At 38.2% G+C, this 21,456-nt stretch overlaps 1 protein-coding gene across 3 annotated transcripts in view; it reads right to left on the reverse strand.

Annotated features, from left to right (window-relative positions):
* Positions 1 to 21,456, reverse strand: part of SNX9 (sorting nexin 9) — a 220,193-nt gene that overhangs the window by 47,651 nt on the left and 151,086 nt on the right. For all 3 annotated transcript variants that reach the window (XR_012689719.1, XM_075203369.1, XM_075203370.1), the window contains 5 exons: positions 10,397 to 10,541; positions 9,605 to 9,752; positions 8,769 to 8,853; positions 7,158 to 7,283; positions 6,673 to 6,790 (listed from right to left, as the gene is read on the reverse strand). Coding sequence is in view for 2 of the 3 variants with exons in the window: in XM_075203369.1 (XP_075059470.1) it covers positions 6,673 to 6,790; positions 7,158 to 7,283; positions 8,769 to 8,853; positions 9,605 to 9,752; positions 10,397 to 10,541 (622 nt within the window). In the remaining variant the exon portion in view is untranslated. The remainder of the gene's footprint in view (positions 1 to 6,672; positions 6,791 to 7,157; positions 7,284 to 8,768; positions 8,854 to 9,604; positions 9,753 to 10,396; positions 10,542 to 21,456) is intronic.

Consider the following 21,456-nt stretch of genomic DNA (forward strand, 5'->3'; position numbering starts at 1 on the left):
TATTTAGGGGAAATTGACACACAGAAACATCACCACAGGAACAATTGTCTGTATGCTTCTTACATCATTTCTGTTTATAAACTGTTGCATGAACAGTCGGGAAAAAAACTAAACAATTGTCTTCCGATTCTGCTGAGAATGCTGTTAGTAATACTGTACACAAAACACATTTAGGCACAACAACAAACCCATCCTCGATAGAAACTGGCTATAATCTGCACTGAGAGGTAATTTAAACAAACTAAAGGTCATATGGAGACAGAAACAAAATCAGTCATCGCTTGTATCTCACAACCTCCAGTAATAAAAATTACATGAAATAGTAAGATACTTTGAAAATATAGATGATTTCATATACGTAAAAAAAAAATATTGAATGTGGATCTTTAAAAGCCAAAAAATGCCATGTGTGTTCAATAATGCATCACATAGTATTAATAATGGTAAAAGAAACGCTTGAGTTTAAAATAAAAGAATGTGAAAGTAGTACAAGTGTCACAATAACTAGAAAACTATCAGAAGTCAGCTATAATCAATTTAGTTCAATTTAGAATGAAAATAAATGTGTTATCTATTACAAAACATTTTGAGTTTCTTCACTCCACATTATAAAGCTTTTTTAATTTGGGATTTTACTCTATGGTGCCAGTGCTTCCTATGCACCTTAAGAAAGTCCCATCTTTGTCAGGACTATTATAATTATTGGAAACCAAAATGGGTGTGGTTTGGTGGATCAGGTCTTGGATTTTTGACCCAATATTTTTTTATTGCAAATGTTAGTTTTTTGATCACCGACGACCATAAGTCCCTGCACAATGCTTCTACATGTAAGAAAGTTCATATGGAAAAATAGGATAGAATACAGTGCTCCTTGTGTGTCTGTGAAGCTGCCAGAGGAAAATAGGGAAACCCCTGTCCCAAGAAACAATTGTGAAAGGTAAGAAATTCCTTGGCGCTAAATAATATGTAGTATAGAAATAGTTTATTCTGTGACATATAAAATGACAGTTTTGGCCAGAATAAAATGACAAATAAGACAGAAAATATATTAGTGTGTCGTTTATTACACACTGCAGAGATTGTAATGAAGGGAAATCTTCCCAATTATACATAGGCAGTGTCCCCTATGGTACAATCGCAAATAAAGGAGGAGCTATAAAAGTCCAAATGGCATGGATAATGTTCCATAAGCTCAGAAAAACATCCAACAGGCAGTAAAGTGGCTTTCAAACCTGTAATAAGCCTGGTGAGTGGTCCACTCTTATAGGCTGTCTGAGTCTTAAATGCATTATTTGTACAAGCACAGCGGCGGACAGTCTGTGGAGTCCGAATAACAAGCAGTGTGCCTACAAGAAAGTATTAGGTGGGAGAGGGACTTGTGCTGACGGTCTTGCAATCAGGTTCCTTACCCCCCCCCCCCTCCCCTCTGTGGAGTGGGGGGCAGCATAGTGTAAAACTTGCAATGAAACAGCTGTGTCTTCTTCAGTGGTACGCGCATGCGCAGAATGGTACCAGCGTCCCAGCTGTTTGTTCTCTCTCATAGTTTATATTTTAATGTGTCTTTAGTACAGTATGTCTTTTAAGTTGACTCCAAGAAAACATTAAATCATTCTTCATATCGTGTTTAAAACTTTATTTACAAAAGAAAACCATACCAGTCTAATCCAAACTACTAAGCATCTAAGGCATACCCACATGTTATTTACTGACTAAATCCTGATGGAGAGGAGAACAAACTTTTTCACAGCATGCACCGTTGGAATAAAACAAATCCTAAAAACATGCAAGTGTTCACCTATATTTATATATTTTTCTAATTGTCTCATATTTTTCTTGAATTGTTTAAAAAAATCAACAGGCTTAAGTTCATTGTTTATGTGCTCTTAGTGACTGAAGCATGATCCTTTTTATATAAAATAACAGTCATCATGCCTACACGAAAGTGTTTTGTAATCAAGTCTTGATGTATTTGCAAATAATTTTGTTTTACTAATTCTAATGACAGCTTTATTAGGGATCTACTGTTTCAATAAGCTCTAGAAAAGGGGTGCAAAATATTTTTTGGTCTAGGGCCCGCAGTCGGAAATAGTACTCCTTTGGAGGGGCTACAATAATATTTAACTTGCTTAAACATGTAAAATACATAGAATGTACTACAGAAAAAGGAACCTCTTTGTATGTTGAAAGGTATGACATAACTGCATAGTCCCTATGGGGAGAGGTATGTGCAACGCTGCTAAGCGGTGGTGCACCATTACAGTGGGTGGAGCCATTACTTTGCAGTATCACATCTCACCTGTAAAACACAGCAAGACATATTCTCCTTCATGAGGCTAAGCGTTGCACTAGTAGAGGAACAGTCTGGCAGCGGATTGTGCAGCTCATTCATTCTTATTCACTGCCAGACTGACCTCACATTGAGACCCAGAACATACTGGACAGATACCGGGGGAAGCGGAACAGAAATACTACTGTAGTATTTAAGTCCTGGTGTCCCATGTCTCCCTATCTGTTCTGCTTCCCCTTTGGGCACATATGGCCATGTGCCCACGTGTTGTGCATCAGTTCACTAGAATGATAATTAAATGCATATTGCTGCAGCATACTGAGTTATAAACTTTGTTTTCATCTATGAAAAAAGTTGGATGTATGAACTTAATTTCATATAAGGGTGTTGTGACAGGATGGACCGCCTATGCCACCCTGTCTGCTATTGCTGGGAACCGACTGGGCTTACTTTGCCACCGTTCCCTTTCGTTATCCCAAATGCGCCCTCTTGCCGCAGTAGGAGGGGCTTGCAATGCTGCAACTACTGAGCTCCTTTATGGCGCTCAGAACCACGTTCCTTCTGGGTAACTGTCACTGCTAGTGTACTCCAGTACTGGTACACTTGGGCTGGTAACTCCGGACCTCTTACTATGGCTCCGGGTTGCTGTAGATGGATCCTCTCTGGCCTATCACACTGACCAGAGCTGCATGGGTAGCAGGCAGAGCAGTGGTACTGGAAAAGCTTGGGATCAAACCTCAGACAGCCGGAGAATGGATTAGATTTAGGGTCTAATCGGCAGGTCACAGGATTACAGCAATACTGAAGAAGTTGTCAAGCAGGGTCTTGAAGCAGAGTGATGTTTATTGCTCAAGTGTCCTGACAATGACAGTTACACTGATTTAAGGTATCAGTGGTCAGGTCAGATGGAACATCAGAATGATACATTACATGCTCACACAGCTCATCTTTTATACAGTTCTGACATAACTCCTAGCAGAGGTAAGCCAGCCCCTTGGACCTAGCTGGCTCCAACCCATCTAGAATATTCCCTCAGATCTCAGGATGTAATCTAGTTGTGCAACTAACACAATTTAACTTCCACATAATCCTTCAAATGTTCTGTCTCCATTGTTTAGAGTTCCTGTCTGTCTAACAGGACCATTCATTGAGGTAACAGGTCCCCCTGTTGTGCATTCAAGTGTTGGTCACTCACATTGAATAGACTTTATTAGCCTTAATGAGAACATTCTCCAGACTACACAACAGACTTACAAATGCTTATCAGAAATCAAACATATACCTTAGACATGAATGCATTTCAAAAGACAGGTACAACAAAGCATTTCCTTGCACCAAGATATGCAAAAGGCTTTCAAAACAAAGACTTATTTTTATCAGATATACATCATAAATAAGGTGTTTGCTTTTGAAAGGTTACAACAGGAAAACCAAATTTTCTACCCTGGTCTCAGAAATAACGATTTCCTATCTCACAATATAAAAATAAGTGCATGTGCAATTACATAAATAAGTGCCCTGTGCTATTTGCTTTAAATAAATTTTTACCAAAAGGTTTTTAATAGTGAACAGTCACAGGTGTGTTTCATACCACATACCTTTCCACTTGAATTTCACAAGAGTCTCCTATCACTACTCTGTTCTGTTAGGGGACCCAGCTCCTTTCGCTATGTAACTTAGTCTGATGCCTTCTGCTTACTTCCATTTACTCCCACATATGATGATGTTACCTCTGGTACATGCAGCCCTATCCTCACATACATAAGACAATGGTTCACTGCTTCCCACAAGATCAACACACTTATCTCCAGAAATAATCTGTGCTGTTTTAAATATGATCTGATGGGCTACAAGTTGTTCTATTCCCACCTCCTTCAACATAGTGTACACATGAAAGAACAGGAGGTAAAAATTTCAACAAGAAGGTACTCACACGTTCGTAAAAAAAGACCTTAAAAATAATAAAGAGAGAGCAAACATGAGTTATTCAGGTTAGTACCTGAAAACTCATGTTTTCTCTCTCTTGCCTATAGCAAGTTCAAGGATAGCTTGCTAATGCTTACCTCCAGATATTTTTAAGGTCTTTTTTTACGAACGTGTGAGTACCTTATTGTTGAAATTTTTACCTCCTGTTCTTTCATGTGTACACTATGTTGAAGGAGGTGGAAATAGAACAACCTGTAGCCCATCATTAAGAACTTGATCACAACAATCTCTAGTTATTATTTAAATCTTTAGGTGGTCTACATTAATGAGAATATTATCATATTTATGGCCTTTTTACTGTAATTTAAAAATAACACTCATTTTCTAGGGTCTGCTGTGAGTCCTCTTTCTATCGAGCGTTGCCAATTTTTCTGCACAGTACTAAAGCCCTTTTTAATGCTTTGTCTCTCTGAGTCATCTGGCATAGACAAGAAAGGAAAATAGTTCCTTGAGCCAGACATAATGAAGAAAACACACAGTACACTATCATACTGGTTGGTTTAACCTGTGGCTCTCTCTAGCTATTGCTCATCAGAAATTCACAATGTGCCCTGCCAGGGTATGCGGGGAGCAGTTGTTCTGGAACAGGTTATAAACCTCTGCATTAGAGTTTTGAAATGTTTAAATTTTAAAACGCCGTAATTAATATTATCCTTGTAGCCATTAATTATCATCTAAGAAATGTTGCTTTATCTACATGCACTTTGAACAATGCAAATAAAAAAAAATTGCAATGATTGAAACTGAATCGTTAGTGTAGATGTCTGCTAGGAAACTATTAAACACAAGAAACAAAGGACAAATGTATACATGCAAGCATGATGATTTATCCATAATGTGACAAATTAAGGAAAGGTATTTCCTTGTGTTAGGATTATATTTGTTACATCCTTGTATTGTAACAATGCTTAGAAGTACTGTAAATCTCTACAACACTGCATGCTGTTTAAAAAACAATAACCTGCAGTGTGCACGTTAAAGAGACGGTCATAGTGAAACTGGAAAAGAGACTCAAGTGCCAAAAGCAACACTTCCCATAAAGCAAACTACAAGAAATTCAACAATCCCCAGTGACATTCTGAAATGGGTATGTAAACCTACGAACACCCCACTTCCAATAGGAGAACCACTGGAACCTCAGCATTAATAAAGTACTTCAGAACTAGACACACGTAGCACAAATAATTGAAAAATATAAATATGAAGAAAGCTGCACCAAATTTATTCACTGACAAGTCCAAAAACGTGTGAGCAGCAAAATCAGCCACCATTGTAAAAAACTGTGTTCTATGTTTGAAAACTATTTACTGATACACACCATGGAAATATTTATTTTAGAATTTGAAAATTGTGGTAGATATATAGTCCTTTGAAGTAAATAAGAGACATTGTAAGTTTAGAATCAGGAGTGAGCCTAATCAGCATGTATATCAGTTACATTTTCAAACCATTAAACAAACAAAAATAGTTTCAGAGTTGCATAGTCTGGTTCCATGAGGATTGATCAACAGCACTTGATCCATTGACCCTTGAATTCAGCTTCTATTTAACCAGGCTGATTTGTTATTGCGATTTATGGATTCAATGTATTTTAATCCATTTAAAATTAATATTTTGAGTCAGCACTGTCATAAATTAGTGATTTATAAATCTTTGTTCTTTTTGTAAGCTAATGGTAATCTGATTGTAATATGGTTTTGAAAGATTGAAACAACATTTTATAGATCCAAATCTAGTATCACATTTTGTGCTACTTTTTATTTTTATTATAGTGATATCAATATGACATGTAGCCTGATCCACCACTTAATTTTGTCATTATTTCTCGTTTTGATGCCTTTTCTCATTTCTTCACTTTCAGCAATTTAAATTAGTACATACACAGATTTGGAGCCAAGTTCCTTTTCTCCTGACAAAGAGGTGAGATTCCCCGAAAAGCGTCGACAGTTTCATTATCTAGCACTGTCTTTAATTAATTTGAAAGGTGTCTTTAGTGTTACAGTTCTATTTTTTCCAAAGCAAGTGCAATTTGTCGTTCTTATGCGGCCAGTTCAATTTGCTAAGGCTTATTACAAAGCCACATAATCCATTTGTAGAGGGGAGTGTATATTAATATCATATAGACATATATCAATATATGTCTCTCCTTCCATTTTACTAAAGTGCATCACTTTGGCGTTGCTATTGTTTTGTTTATTGTGTTTCTATTATTTTTTTCAGAAAGGTCAATGTAAATTTCAACTCTACATGAGTGTATTAATAAAGAAAGATAATATATTAATAATTTATAAAATATTATACATATTACTAAATATAGAGGGGCTTGGTGACTATTCTTCAAGTCTAGCTATGAGGTCGAACCTAAGGTCAAACGTACTTGGTATTCTCGAATACTTTACCTGTAACTTGTTTGTCTGGAAGAGAAGGGATGGGAATAGCTAACCCAAACTTCACCAGAAGACGTTCATAGAGCCAATCGAAGTGCTTATATCTGTGGTTTACTGATCTGTTTGTGTTCTGGAAAAGGGAAAGGAAACGGTTGTAAACAAAAAAATTACTGAAATCAAAGCACTCTGGCAGACTTGTAGCTGTCTTATTTCAATGATCAATAAGCAGTTTATTGAAAATAATAAAATGTCTCAAGAACAAGGTGATATATTTTAAATTTACAACTTTGCATCAGTGGAAATATAAACTTTCTTATATACACCCAACAGTAGAAATATTGTGGAATGTGTGATATTCAATGCCGTCAAAAGCCATTTGTATTAAAGTATTTAACCTTTTACATGCTATTCATAATATAAGCACCACTGAAGAGGTCAGAATTCAAGTAAATGTGTTACGCATGTAAAAAAATATAAAAATTATTCAGCGTACGTACTGTTGTTGTTAGCTGGTATTCTATATAACTCTTCAGACCATACATTTTGGTTCCTTTACGGGGATCAGCTACAATGCAGTCGAATGTTGAGGTTGGGTAGGCCCACATTGGTCCATAATCTCCAATCTAAATCCAATACAAAATAATTTCCATTATGGATATGGTCATAGAATAGAAAAAGAAATTGGTAAATGATTAATAAAATGATATCTCCATATAACTTTTCTGTATTTACATAAGTATATAGTGTAAGGTAGTGCTAGGTACCCCTAGGGAGGGGGCCGAAATTTTTCTTTTGGACCCCAACTATCAAGGGAATCCAGCCTGGCATCATGGCAGGGGACCCCCTTGCCGTGGGTTCACCTGCTATGGTGCCATCAGCCCTAGCTGGCTAAGCCTAGGGCTGGTTGAAGGAAAAGAGGGGGAACCCTACACTGTTCTGTTTAAACCATTTATTACCCCAAACCCACCACCCAGGGTTTTGTGAAGAGGCTTAATGCTTTCAGCACAGGGCTGGGTACCCCTAGGGTTGGGGCCTGCATTTCTTTTGCGGACACCAAGTCCCTAGGGAATCCAGCCCGATGCTGACCAGCCTGGGGCTGGTTAGCATCATGGCAGGGGTACCTCCTGCTGTGGGTTCTCCTGCTATAGTGCTACCAGCCCCAGCTGGCTAAGCCTAGGGCTGGTTGGAGGAGAATCGGGGGGACCTCTCACTGTTTGTCCCCCCTGATTTTCCCCCAACCAGCACTAATAGGACTGTGGAGAAAGGATGGGGGGCAGGATGTTTTTTAACATTTATTTATTTATATCCCCGTTTGCCACTGGACCTGCTGGCATCGCCGTTTTAATGTTGGCATTGTGACTGTTAGCATTCACAATGTCGGTATCTCATCTGTGTTGGGGAATTTACATACCGGCATTTAGCCAGTCAGCATTTTAGTGTCGGCAGGATAAGTGTCGGTATTTCAAAAGTCGAAAATATGACTACCACCAAATTATTCAACCTGTGCCCCAAAAAAAATAAACTGGCAGTGTGGCCTAAAGAATGGTTTAAGAAACACCTCTGTCAATAATTTTATACATATACAAAACACAATCAATAGTTAATTAGCATTAATTAAACTATTGAGACTGGTCAAGAAAAGAAAAAGAAGCTGCAGCTTCACAATGTAGAAACATTTCTTTCAACCATAATGTAACAGTGACAACTGAGAATTTTATGTTCATTTCTATCCACACAAAAATATATAAAGATAATGCACTAAAGCTACGTGTGAACATAAATACCTCTACGAATTATCTAAACTTTTGAGCACAGTAGATTTATGTGCACCATCATTGAACATGTCATGGTTCAAGACCACGCTACGTTGCATTTACTGTCAATAATTCAGGAAAGTACAAATAAAGAAAACCCTGCCAGTGTATTTTCTTAGGCATAAAATTTAATCTACATTAGTCACATTGAAATGAAGGTGGGCAGAGCATCTGTTACGTGACCAGTCATAGTAAATAAGTGAACTAAATTCATATGGATCAGTGAAAGATTATATAAACTGTACCTCTAGAGAATAAATTTCAAACACAAAAGCAAGAGTAAGACAAACTTACAATAATGGGGATTTTTTCTTTGGTTTTTGTTGTCTGTTTAGATAATAGATACTGTTCAACTCCAGATTTTCCAAAACCAGGAAATCTATCAAAAGAAAAGAAAATCCAACATTGAAAGGTAACAAAAAGCTATAACATTATTGGATACATTTTAATAATAACTTATTATGTTCAAAAGAGGCCTTTTTTTTTAACAAATGCAAAGGAGCAATTTCAAAATATGTCTACAACCATATGAATTAGCTACTCCTGTCTAAGACAAGATAAAATATGCTTAAAATAATTAAAATATAACCTCAAAGTCTTAGTCATGCCTCATAATTTTGACAGGGAATGTGCTACTTGTAGTTTGAAAGATTAAGTAGTGGATATTGGTATAAAAAATCACTACGATTTAAAAGTAACAGCACTCCCTAAATTGAGGTAGAATATGCAATAATAGAAACTCTGGAACCATAATATTGGTAGTAAAATGAAAAATTAAATTGTCTTTTTGAGACTGGAAAGAATTTATAATATTTTTCCCCACCTCAGTTCAGTTAAGATGGTAACTGTTTAACTTCATTATTTGACTCCTGCTTTTTAATCCACTTGTGTCAACAACAATTAAATACAGTACGTCAATGTATTCAATTATCAATAAACAAATACGGAGAGCATTCAATGTGTAATCAAGTCCAGTCATTAAGTGCACTTTTGAAACATTACAAAAATGTATACCAGTTATATCACTTAAGTATTAATTGCAGTTTTATAAATATACAATTATAAACAGTAATTAACTAAAGCCAATGTTTCTTTGCTTAGTTCAGTATATTTAATTTAGCTGTATGTACTTGTTAAGAGGTATCTTCATGGACGCTGGTCTCCCCGCTCCCCGTTGAGGTGCTCCTGGCTCAGAGGTCTCTGAATCTTTGTAGCCAAGGTAACCAGGAGAGGATTTTGGGTCATCCGAGTCATCATCCCACTCATCCTCATCAACAGCTGGTAAAGAGTGTAAAACATTTTGATTTGGAAATTACACTTTATGGTGAGATATTAAAAGCATATCATGAAAATACAACAATAGGAGGATTGCTTCTACTAGTATGAAAGCGAAACAAATGCATTACAAACATGTAAATCTTTAATAGTGTCTACAATGTCTACACTATAGTGACTTGCTTTTTTGTCAGACAGTCTCATGACAGAGCAGCTAGTATTGTGGAAACCATGTGTAAAACAGATGGAAAAGAAAATAGTTTCTAACAAATGGGCTGCTCTGTGGTCCTGTGTAACACAATTGCTGACAGTATTGCTAATGCAGTGCTCTCCTAACTCTCCCAGGGTGTCTCCTAGTATGTGGTCAAAAAAGAGACATTAGTAAGGTTTTTTAGTCAGCAATTGTTGAGATTGATTAAAAGTTATCTAAAACAGCAGTCATCATCAAAAAAGGAAGTAGAATGTAATTCATAACATAGAAATTGCTCAATTAATGTATAACAGATGCTTTAAAGGGAGAACTTCAGAATTCATGTTCCAAAAATGGCAGTAATAATGATACCAAAGCATTGTTTAACCCTGCAAACAATCAGAATTGTATGCAAACAAATATGATTGTAGATACATTCATACTATTTGTATGTTACCTGGGCCTTGGTAAGCCTGTGGATGACCAAATGCAGTATCCCAGTTCTTTGATGTTGAATTTTTCTGGTTTGTACTCCAAGCATCACCGGCATTGTCTGGCTTAGGTGCATTCCAGCTTGACCAGGGGTCATTTGTATGTTTTGCCTGATTTATAAACAAATAAATAAATGTCTCTCTAAGTTGCTCGAACAATGAAAACAATATCCATTCATTTGATTTTACTGAAGATCAAGCAAATCACATGTTCTGTTAAACTTAACCAAACAAAACAAAAAGCACAATCCGGGCACATCAGAGATTAAAAAAGAGGATTTATGTACTTACGTTAAATCCGTTTCTCTGATTCCATCTGGGGACCACTGCTTACCATGGGGTGTGAAGAGGAGCATGGGGGTTGGCACCTAGCTAGTTAATTTCTAGCATTGCTGACAGACCCCTCCCCTCGCCTCGACATACCCCCGCCTCTTCCTCTTCCTCCTCAGTTAATTCAAAAAGCCCCAAGGAGAAAGGTCAACCAAACAAGAGCATACAGAGGAAAGGCAGAAGGGAGGGATCGCAGTGTCCCCCAGACGGAATCAGAGAAACGGATTTAACGTAAGTACATAAATCCTCTTTTCTCTTTCATCCAGTCTGAGGGACACTGCTTACCATGGGGACATTCTAAAGCAGCCCCCTAAGGGTGGGACCGCTCTGATAGCCCAGCACATAGAGCACTACGGCCAATTGAGGCGTCCAAAGACGCAAGGCATTGAATTTCTACAATCTTGTGAAAGTATGGACCAAAGACCCGGTAACTGCTCTGCATAACTGGTCCGCTGAGGTCCCATTCAGTGTAGCCCAGGAAGTCCCCACAGAACGGGGAGAATGGGCAACACTACACTCTGGTACCGGACGGTTAGTACCGACATAAGCTTGCCTTATAGTCAGAGTAAGCTACCTAGCAATAAATTGTTTAGACGCTGATCATCCACATCCAAAATAATCAAACAAGGTAAATAAGAAACTGTCCTACGAATCATTGCAGTCCTTTTAACATAAATTCGTAGAGCCCTGACCACATCCAAAATTTCATGTTCCCTGTTCCAGATCCCTGAGGATCCTCTGTGAACACAGGAACCACCATTCCCTGGTTTACATTAAAACCAGACACCACCCTAGGAAGAATGATGCATTGTCCCTAGGACTGCTCTATCATCCTGAAAACCAGATAAGATTCACGACAAAGCCCCTCAGCTCAGATACCCCTCGAGCTGAGGCAATAGTAAGAAGGAAAAACACCTTCCAAGTTAAAAACCGTAACTCTGCTGACTAACGGTATGTACTGAAGCTCCTGCAGCGTATAAAGGACTAAAATAAAATACCAAGATTCGTTGGTGGAACATAGGGAGGTTGTATATGCAGCACTCCCTGTAAGAAAGTCCTAACATCCAAACCATCTTGTATAAAAACAAGATAAAGACTCTGAACTGCAGGCTTTATTCCTACACCATGCACATATGAACGCCAATGCGGCGACAAAATTAAGGCGAGCTGGCTTTCTAGCCTAGATAAGTGTAACAATTACCCTGGAATAAAACCCTCTGGATTTCCACAGAATGGCTTCAAAAGCCATGCCTTTAAATTCAATTGGGCTAGATTCTGATGCAAGAATGGTCCCTGAATCAGCAGAAGTTTCCAAAGGGGTACCGAATACCCAGGTCCAATGTCAAAGAACCACCTCTGGACACCAGACTCTTCATGTCCAAGCTGGCGCCACCAGAATGACTGGCCGATCTACTTTTTTAGTCTCCAAGGACTCTGGGAATCATTGATATAGGAGGAACCAGGTAACCTCGCCTGAAGTCCCCTGGCATTGTGAACACATACACTGCCATTATCAGATCTCTTCTAGTCTTGCACTAAATTTTGTAAAATTCCTGTTGTGACTCAACATCATCCGTGAGAATGTGTCGTCTCCAGAGATAACACCATCTGACGATCTAACTTCAGATGGGACCCTGTCCACTTCTTCAACATGTTCCCTTGAAAACACAGAGAGTGGATCCTGTCATAAGGGAGAGTCTCAAAAGACACTACCATGTTTCCTCATACACAGAAGGACCGACGGCCTCTTATAGGACAGAATCCTGTTCATCCCCTCTTGCAGAGACCCTATCTTGTCCTCTGGAAGAAAAAAATCTTCTGACACACCATGTGCATAATTCGCCCAGAAGAGGAGGATGAGGCTGATCTTCCCTGAAGAGATTGTCTCCTCCTCCAGAAAATCTAGATATTGGAGTATTAACTCCACTAGCGTAAGGAAGGGATACTACAATCTCTCAGATTCCACATCCGCATTCCATATTTTAACCATAATGTTCTTCTGGTCGCTACAGTTGTAGCCGAAACTAGAGTAAGACTGTATGCTGAATTCTGGTCTGCCTCATACACTTAACTCACGTCTTCCTTCAGGTACATAGCCAAGAAAAAACGCTTAACTCTCTCAACTCTGCAGAGTGAGGGAATATGAACTCTCCTATGATCCTACTAATGAGGAGTCACAGTCCTCTAACCATTCACCTTCTCCCTCAGAGGATCCCTCTGAGTCAGACAATAGAAACAGCGAATTTGCTGATCTATGTCTCTTATCTTTAGGTAAATGTCTTGGGCTCTTCAGTCACCGGTTTAACCGATAAAACCTGGCATTTCTGAATTCCTGGCCTTCTATCACTGCAGACCATCCAGGCTTCCCGCAGGGGAAAATACCTGATACACCAGAGAAGATTGTCCTACTACCGAGGGTAAAGGACTAGTTCTCTTTATAGACATGCTTTCAGAGGCAGAGGGTAACACCTCAACTACCATTGGAACCTCCGATGGGTTAGATCATAGTTTGACCGGGGTACCAACCCCCTGTGTCAAAAACAGTACCCACTCAGGAGGATTGAAGCCTGAATGGAGCCGTTTTTTACATTGCGCCCCAACTGACGCCGCAGCGCAATCAGTACAGAGCGCCCCTGGATCCTTATGTTCACCCGCTATTTAGCATTACATTTGGAACAGGGAAAACATGTGGCACAATTTGGTTTAATTTTCTCACATTTTAAGTAGAAAATATCACTACCACAGAGCAAAATACAGGTACATATACAAAATATATTTACACAGAAAACACTACTAATCTATGAACCGGTCAAAAAGATAGTATTCCTGTCAATGAGAGAGCAATAATTTCTTATAAACATTATGCTCATCCCCCCAAAATGTGCTCAGAATCTTATACTTCCCTATCTACTTATAGAGAGTATAAAATATACTTAGCCAAGGACAGGCTGTAAGCAGCCTCAGACCTTCCAGAATGGCTGCAATCAGTATAGAGCATCCCTGGGTCCAAATGCTCACCAGTTTGGAACAGGGAAAAAACTCTGCACATGTTGCTTTACTTTTCTCAAACATTGTTCTTTTAGCAGAAAATAAAGCTACCACACTGCAAAATACAAGCACATACACCATATATTTGCACAGAAAACACTAATCAATGTATGAACCAGTCAGAAGATAGTATATCTGTTCACGAGAGAGCAATAATCCTTTAGAAACATTATGCTCATTCCCCAAAAATGTGCTCATAATCTTATACTTCCTTATCTACTTATAGTGAGTATAAAATACACTTAGCAAGGAAAAAGCTGTCAGCTGCAGCAAATTTTCCAGAATGGCTGCAATCAGCCCAGAGCACCAGAGTCTCAATGCTCACTAGCTAATTTAGTATTGCATTTGGAGCAAGTGAAACACTTTACTTTAGGGCCCTTTCCTTTATCTGTCATTTTACAAAGGAAGGCACACCAAACATACAGACTCTAATTTAGCTGTTAGAGAGCGAGAGACAGCATAAAAAATATGAAAAAGAAAAAAGAACAAGCATAAAAGTTATACTTGTAAATTATTAAACCAAAATAAAATAACTTGGCAAGTGGGAGAACTATAATATAATTTCCACTAGCCCGCCTTGCAATCAGCAATACAATAACATATGCTTAAATAAATCAGATACTTAGCCCAAACAGGGGAGAAATCCAACAGCAGTGCCTGGTGCCTGCTCCCTCTGATGTGTGTCCTTTCCCGGACTTATATTTTGCGCCAAAAAGGCTGGGCTAATCAAACTTTCCATGGAGAGCAGGGGAGCTCTATATTATAGCTCCCCCTCCTCTGATAATACTGTCTCTCTGAAGTGCTTTTCCTGCCCCATTAGCGGGGAGGAGAAGAAAACAAATAGTATATGGCAGAGTAGTGGAGACCTCAATTGAGGTCGGATTTTCACCCCAATGCCCCCTCCTATGTATGAGGGGGAAATCTTGGTGTGGCCCCCTTTGTGGAGAGAATAGTGTAACATCAAGTAATCAACTAATCTAGATATAAAAGTTGTACTTGTAATTATCTTAAACACAAATAATACTTAAGCAAGTAGGAGAACTATAATATAACCCCTACTAGCCCACTTGTACACAGCAATACAGAGTATGTGTTTAAGTAAATCAGATACTTAGCCCATAGGCCAAACAGGGGAGAAGTCCAACAGCAGTATCCTGGTGCCTGCTCCCTCAGATTTATTCTTTCTTCCCGGGCTTATCCTTGGCGCCAGAAGACTGGAATAAACCATCTCTCTCTGGAAGGAGGGGGGAGCTCTATGTCTTAGCTCCCCCCATTCAGTAATGCTGTCTCTGCAGCTGATTCTATGGTCCGTATTAAAAAAGGGGTTATGTGGCAGAGTAGTGGAGACCTCCAGGGTTGAGGTCTCTGCAGCGGATAATACCCGATGCCCCCTCCTATGCATGAGGGGGAATCCTGGTATAGCCCCCTTCTCCTTAGCAACCGAAGTTCCGATATCCAAGATGGCTGCCGTCATATGAAATATGCGATAACCGGCACTCTATGCCTGCAGTGGCAGCGCCGGTTATCGGGGAGGCTCCAGGAGTGACAGTGGTCCGTGAGACGGCTTGTCACTCCCAATTCAGGCACCCATTCCTCCTGCGCTGCTCAGCTGTGAGTGTGTTCTCTATAGTAGAACACACTCTAGCACTGCCACCTGTAAAAAAGTTCAAAAGGATAAAATAAAATAAAATCTAGCAGCAACTAAAACAGTGCCTCACTCCATGGGCACCTAGAAAAAACTGAGGAGGAAGAGGAAGAGGCTGGGGTATGTAGAGGGGAATGGAGGGGTCTGTCAGCAATGCTAGAAATTAACTAGCTAGGTGCCATGGTAAAAATCCAATCATTTTACTGGCATGCTGAAAATTGTAGTCTACCATGCAGTTGTATATTAAAAACGCACTGAATGCAAATACCAGCTCTAGAAGGTACACAACAATCTGTGTGCAACAGTGTAAATAGAAACATGTTTTGTCTACTAGTCAATGCCAAAGCAGCATCACAAGACCAAGTAGAGACAAAGATGTTCTGGCTACTCTTCCAGGGAATAACATGAAAATAACCCTTTCCAAAAGTAGAAGGGACTACTTGGTGATGTCAATAACAAAACACTGGGTTTGAGAGCATGATGGAAGCATGTTCTGACACAGGACTTCCGAGACAAATCCATTTTGGCTTTGTAAGTACAGAACAGGTTGTTCTGCTCAGTATGTAACAAACTACAGAAACCGTCTCACAAGAACAGTGATAGGAGGGACTTTTGGGATAATTTTTGAGCAAGATTCATTGACAGGATCTAACTATTTGCTAGAGAGAAAACAGAGGCTAGACAAGAGTGTATAGCAGGAGAGGGACCAACACAAAGAAAACAGATAAAAGATCTGGACGTGTCAATGAGATATTTTATCACTTTTTATTACAAATGATCAGATTTTGTACATCTATCCCAACACTACAATGATGACAATAAGGGCTACTTCCTAGCACTAACATTACTCAAAGATATACACCTGGGGGTATATTTAATATACATCGGATTCTGCAAGTCAACAATATTTGGCGACTTTGCAAGGGAAATTTAAAACGGCAATGGCTTTCAAGGCAAAACTTGCCTTGAAAGCCATTGCCGTTTTAAATTGTCCCTGCAAAGTCGCTTAATATTGTGGACTTGCAGAATCCGCTGCATAATACATTTACCCCCTGGACTCAAGCCATAGCAAGCAATCAGCAAAGAGCTCTTATCAGTTTAATATGAGTCAAACATTGAAACCAAATGTTTAATAATTTGCTATGGTTTTAGTGTAAATTTACACCTTTGAGCAGTGGTATGTTATACACTGCTAAGAGAACTAGGAGATAAAATCAAGTATATAAGAAAAAACAAAAGACCAACCAATTTGTAACTGACTTAAATGTAACACTGTCAGAGCACAATACATAAGCAGTTTGGATTGTAATTTGCAGTAACAATAATTTTATTTTTGTCAAGTTGATACTAGTTTTATTGCCAGACACATTCATCATCAACATTTATTTATAAAGCGCCACTAATTCCGCAGCGCTGTACAGAGAACTCACTCACATCAGTCCCTGCCCCATTGAGGCTTACAGTCTACATTCCGTAACACACACACACACACACACACACACACAGACAGACTAGGGTCAATTTGTTAGCAGCCAATTACCTACCAGTATGTTTTTGGAGTGTGGGAGGAAACCGGAGCACCCAGAGAAAACCCACGCAAGCACAGGGAGAACATACAAACTCGTCACAGATAAGGCCATTGTCGGGAATTGAACTATTGACCCCAGTGCTGTAAGGCAGAAGTACTAACCACTACGCCACCGTGCTGCCCACATTGCTTGCAGTTTGATATTCATGCCATGTATTTTGTGGCTGGACATATAATGCAAGTTTCTTTTAAATAAACGAAAAGCATTGAAAATACTACTGAGACAATATGATACAATTTTGAGATAATCATAAACAGAAATTTTTAAAATTTTTTTATAGGAGGTGCTTCAAATCATTTACTTGGGATCTGTCTACTCATGTAATACTAATTATTGTAAATGGACATATCAGCTCTATCTTAAACACCAACTCAAGTGAGGCTACATAAATAGTTGGCTTACATCAAAATATCCACTTCACTGACAAAATGCCAGCTATTTTCATTGAGGATACTTTTTCCTTATCGTATTAATCAAATAAAAGTAAACCTTATTTACCATTGAGTTATCATTTAGTAGACTACAGTTAATCAAATCTGACCATGCTTGTACTAATAACGCATATTATCAGAACTATGCTAGAGATTACTTTTCTGAATAATTAAGCAATACATAATGGAAAACCTAAGTTGATTCACAAACTGTAAAAAGAAGAGAAAAGAAACAGGCATAGGTTCATTTTTCAAACAAAAACTACATTATACTTTTCATTTATGCATAGTGTATAATGTAAATAATACAATCATATGTAAATATTGCACCCTCCAACTTGGCAAGAAATATTATTTGGGCAGATGTATTCTAGTAAATCGCCCATGTGGGAGTAGCTCCATAAAATATTTTTTTGTTATGTTATTTTAATCTTTGGAAAATGCATATAAACGTCCTCATAATCAGATATGTTTGAGTGAGCTAAGAAATATTAAAGGAACAAATTTAAGCATATGCATTCTTCATTTACAATTTATTTTGGTGATATGAAAACATCTTTTGTGAGTTTCATTCTAGAACAAAGTTGGAGCTGGTATTGAAAATAAATTTAATACAATACAAAATATACAATGCTCTTTCCAGTTTCAGGAGCTCTTCAAGATCTCTGGTGTCAGTATCAAGTATATATTTAGCAATATAAAATGAGTTGTCGTAATCTGATTAAATAACAATAGTAAAAGAATTGAAAAAACAAAAAACAAAAACACACCCACTCAAAATGGCATTGTCTGTAGCCACTTGGCAAATGTTTTGTTATAAAAATGAATGCACCCAAACACCACATACACTCAAAAAATCGGCATTAAGCTAACAGCATAGCATCTTACTTAGGAAAACACTGTAGGAAAATACACTGAATATCTAATTAACAGCACAATTTTGCTGGGCTACATACATGTTTCTAAAAAAAAGGCAATATAGAAATACTCTGGTTTAGGAGGATTAAAGCTGAAACCTATTCATTACTTTCAAAAATACACCACCTCGTACCTTAGCACAGCACAAAGGCTTTAGCATTTTCATTATTTTCTCCTAAATAGTTTAAACTATTGAACTGTTAAATGAACCTTAACGTCAAAAAAGTTTTCTTTTGCGCCTAGCATAGGGGAATGTATATGTAAGACATAGTTTTATGTGCAATCTATTAAATTCAGGGGATTGTGTCTGCTACCTTCGTCTGCTCTCTGAAATTATGAGGGGCTGGGGATGATCAGATCTCCAGAATATGACATACTTCCCCCAAATTATGTCAGACATATTCCAGCTACTCTATGATTAGTGGATTTTTGCACCTCAATAAGACTGACAGGAAAGCTCTCTGAGAAAATTAATGGGGAGGAGAGGACAAAGAATGGCACCCTTCCTGAATTGTGAAGTTCTGCAAGAACACTAACTAGCATTATCATAGAAATTATATAAAATTCTATAAGAAAAATGTATATATTTATTACATAATATTGCAATATTAGATAAAATCAAAGGGAATGAAAAATAAGCAACTAGACCTTCTACACATGGGCATTAATTTTAAGCATTTAAATCCTAGTAAACATGCTTTAGTGCAAAAAAATAAAAACTAATGTTAGCAAAAGATCCTATTATATACACACTTTCTATCAAATGTAACTTTACGTCAAATGCAATGCTGCCTACAGCATTCAAAAGCATTCACTCAATATGTACAATATAATGCAGTTCTAGGAAATGTTCATTAAATACATACTACACAATGCTGCAGGGAAGCTTTGCGAACATGTTTTGAACACTCTGTCAAAAGCAAGGACAGAGTAGAAGGTTTAGTCTATGCTTCTAGAAGCCATTATTTTATTTTACAGGCGTTAATTTTAAACACCCTTGTGTGTAAGCCATTAGAGTGCTTTTAATTATTAAGCTGCATGGTAGTAATATATACTTAAAATTATTGTGTTTTTTAGCAATTTTATGAATATGGTGAAGATACTACAACTTTGGACTTCTATTCCTGTATCTAAGGGCAATTTGATGTAGTCCACTCTTTTGGCATTTTCAAATGCTTGTTTGCAGTTCTAACACTATAGTTTATTTATTATACTTTGCTATATTCAGCACTGTGGTATTTTGCATCCATATTTGAGCACAGGCATTTTGTGTGTGTTATTACTTGAGTCCTCACAAAATATAATAAAGATTGTACTGAAAAACATACCTGACAATTGTGTTACGAAGGGGAGAACTATAGAAAATATATGGGGCTTCATCATTGAGCCATAATGCAACCCAGCTGATAAAGGATATGGGAGGAGATACAGACTGTGAATGTAGCACTGAGGATCTGATTCATCTTGGAACACAACGTGAATGCAACTTACGTTTAATAAAAATGGACGTAACTTGCACACATGTCCATATTCAAGTACAAGCGGATCTCATGTTTCCATTTGAATCTCGGTATAAGTACTCTCTAGCTATACGTTACTTGCCATATGAAGACAGACAGAACACAGTGCAGGATACGCACATGCACAGGTGCAATATCAAGCCCCATCAGAATGCATGCATGTTATAAAAAACAAAAATCTAAAATGAATTTCCAACTATTAATATTATAATCATTATTACTCACAGATGTAAAAAAAAAATATATTTTTTTTCCTTAATGAGTACTGAACATAAAATGCATCTTTGTAGTTTCTCTTACTTGCAAACACGTGTTGGCATGCATACGTGTAGTCATCACTATCAGTCGGCACTTACATCTGCCCTGTAGCTGATGCAAGTGATACAGCTAAAAACACGTACCTATGTAGCCCTGAGCTTGAATGTATTTGCGCTAGACCTCGGCGCGCCCTTAATGTACATTGCCTATTTGCACCTTTCCCTTCCCGTCCACGTTCTGCCCTTCAAGTCGCAGACAGTCAGAAGTGTCATTTTCGTTTGAACATGAAATGGATGCAATTGTGCTCACTGGCGTAAGGTCCATTTCGGAGCAGAACAATTTCACGCAAGATACGGCACACAATGGGACTTGCGTCCAAAGATGACACAGGCCCTGAATGAGCAGTTGGAGAAGTGGAATAGAAACCAAAATAGATAGGCATATTTGCATCAAAAAGCAGAGTGTTTGTATGAGTAGGGGACAATCAACTGTGTCATCAACAGCAATTCGATAGAACTGAAAGCACATAACCACTGCTATCTAAGTACATAAAATTAATAGATACATCATTTACACTGAGAGAATATCCTGGAAACACCCATCAAACGTAAAAGGAAAGAGCTATCATATTAAAACAGATAAGTATATCTGATTGTTCCATATTATGTACAAAATATCAACTGTTAAAGCTTGTTTAGCAGAAAGTACTACTCATGTCCTGCCACCTTACCATTTCTCACAAAACCAGCCGTGTGTATCAGAGCTGGATTTAGACCTCATGGGGCCCTAGGCAAGATATTGGTTTGCCCTCACCCCTCTCCCTGAAACAATCCATAGCACTATATTTTTTTTAGCATAGCATATACTCCTATAGTTAAGTAGAAGGGTAAGCTATGTGCCGCCGCACATCACACTGCTCCTCCTGCATCACTATGTGGCCCCTCATTACTGTCCCTCTCATCACACTGTGCCCTCCTCTATCATTACACTGCATCACACTGTGGCCCCTCATTAATGTCCCTCTCATCACACTGTGCCCTCCTTAATCATTACACTACATCACTCTGTGGTCCCAGCAGTTAAAGAATAATGTCCATGGACCCCATATTTTGTTAAAAGATCTAGCAGAATTTTGAATTATGCTGGTCATATACTTCATACGTTGAATATTAAGCTCAGTGGTCGAAGTGGAAGTTTAGAAGTGGCAGTATGAAAAATGTAATGAGAATGTAAACAAGTGAATGGAATTTTATTATTTTACAATGAAGGCAGTATGAGAAGTAGCGG

The sequence above is a fragment of the Mixophyes fleayi genome, chromosome 3 (genome assembly GCF_038048845.1).
Source record: "Mixophyes fleayi isolate aMixFle1 chromosome 3, aMixFle1.hap1, whole genome shotgun sequence".
NCBI lineage: Eukaryota > Metazoa > Chordata > Amphibia > Anura > Limnodynastidae > Mixophyes > Mixophyes fleayi.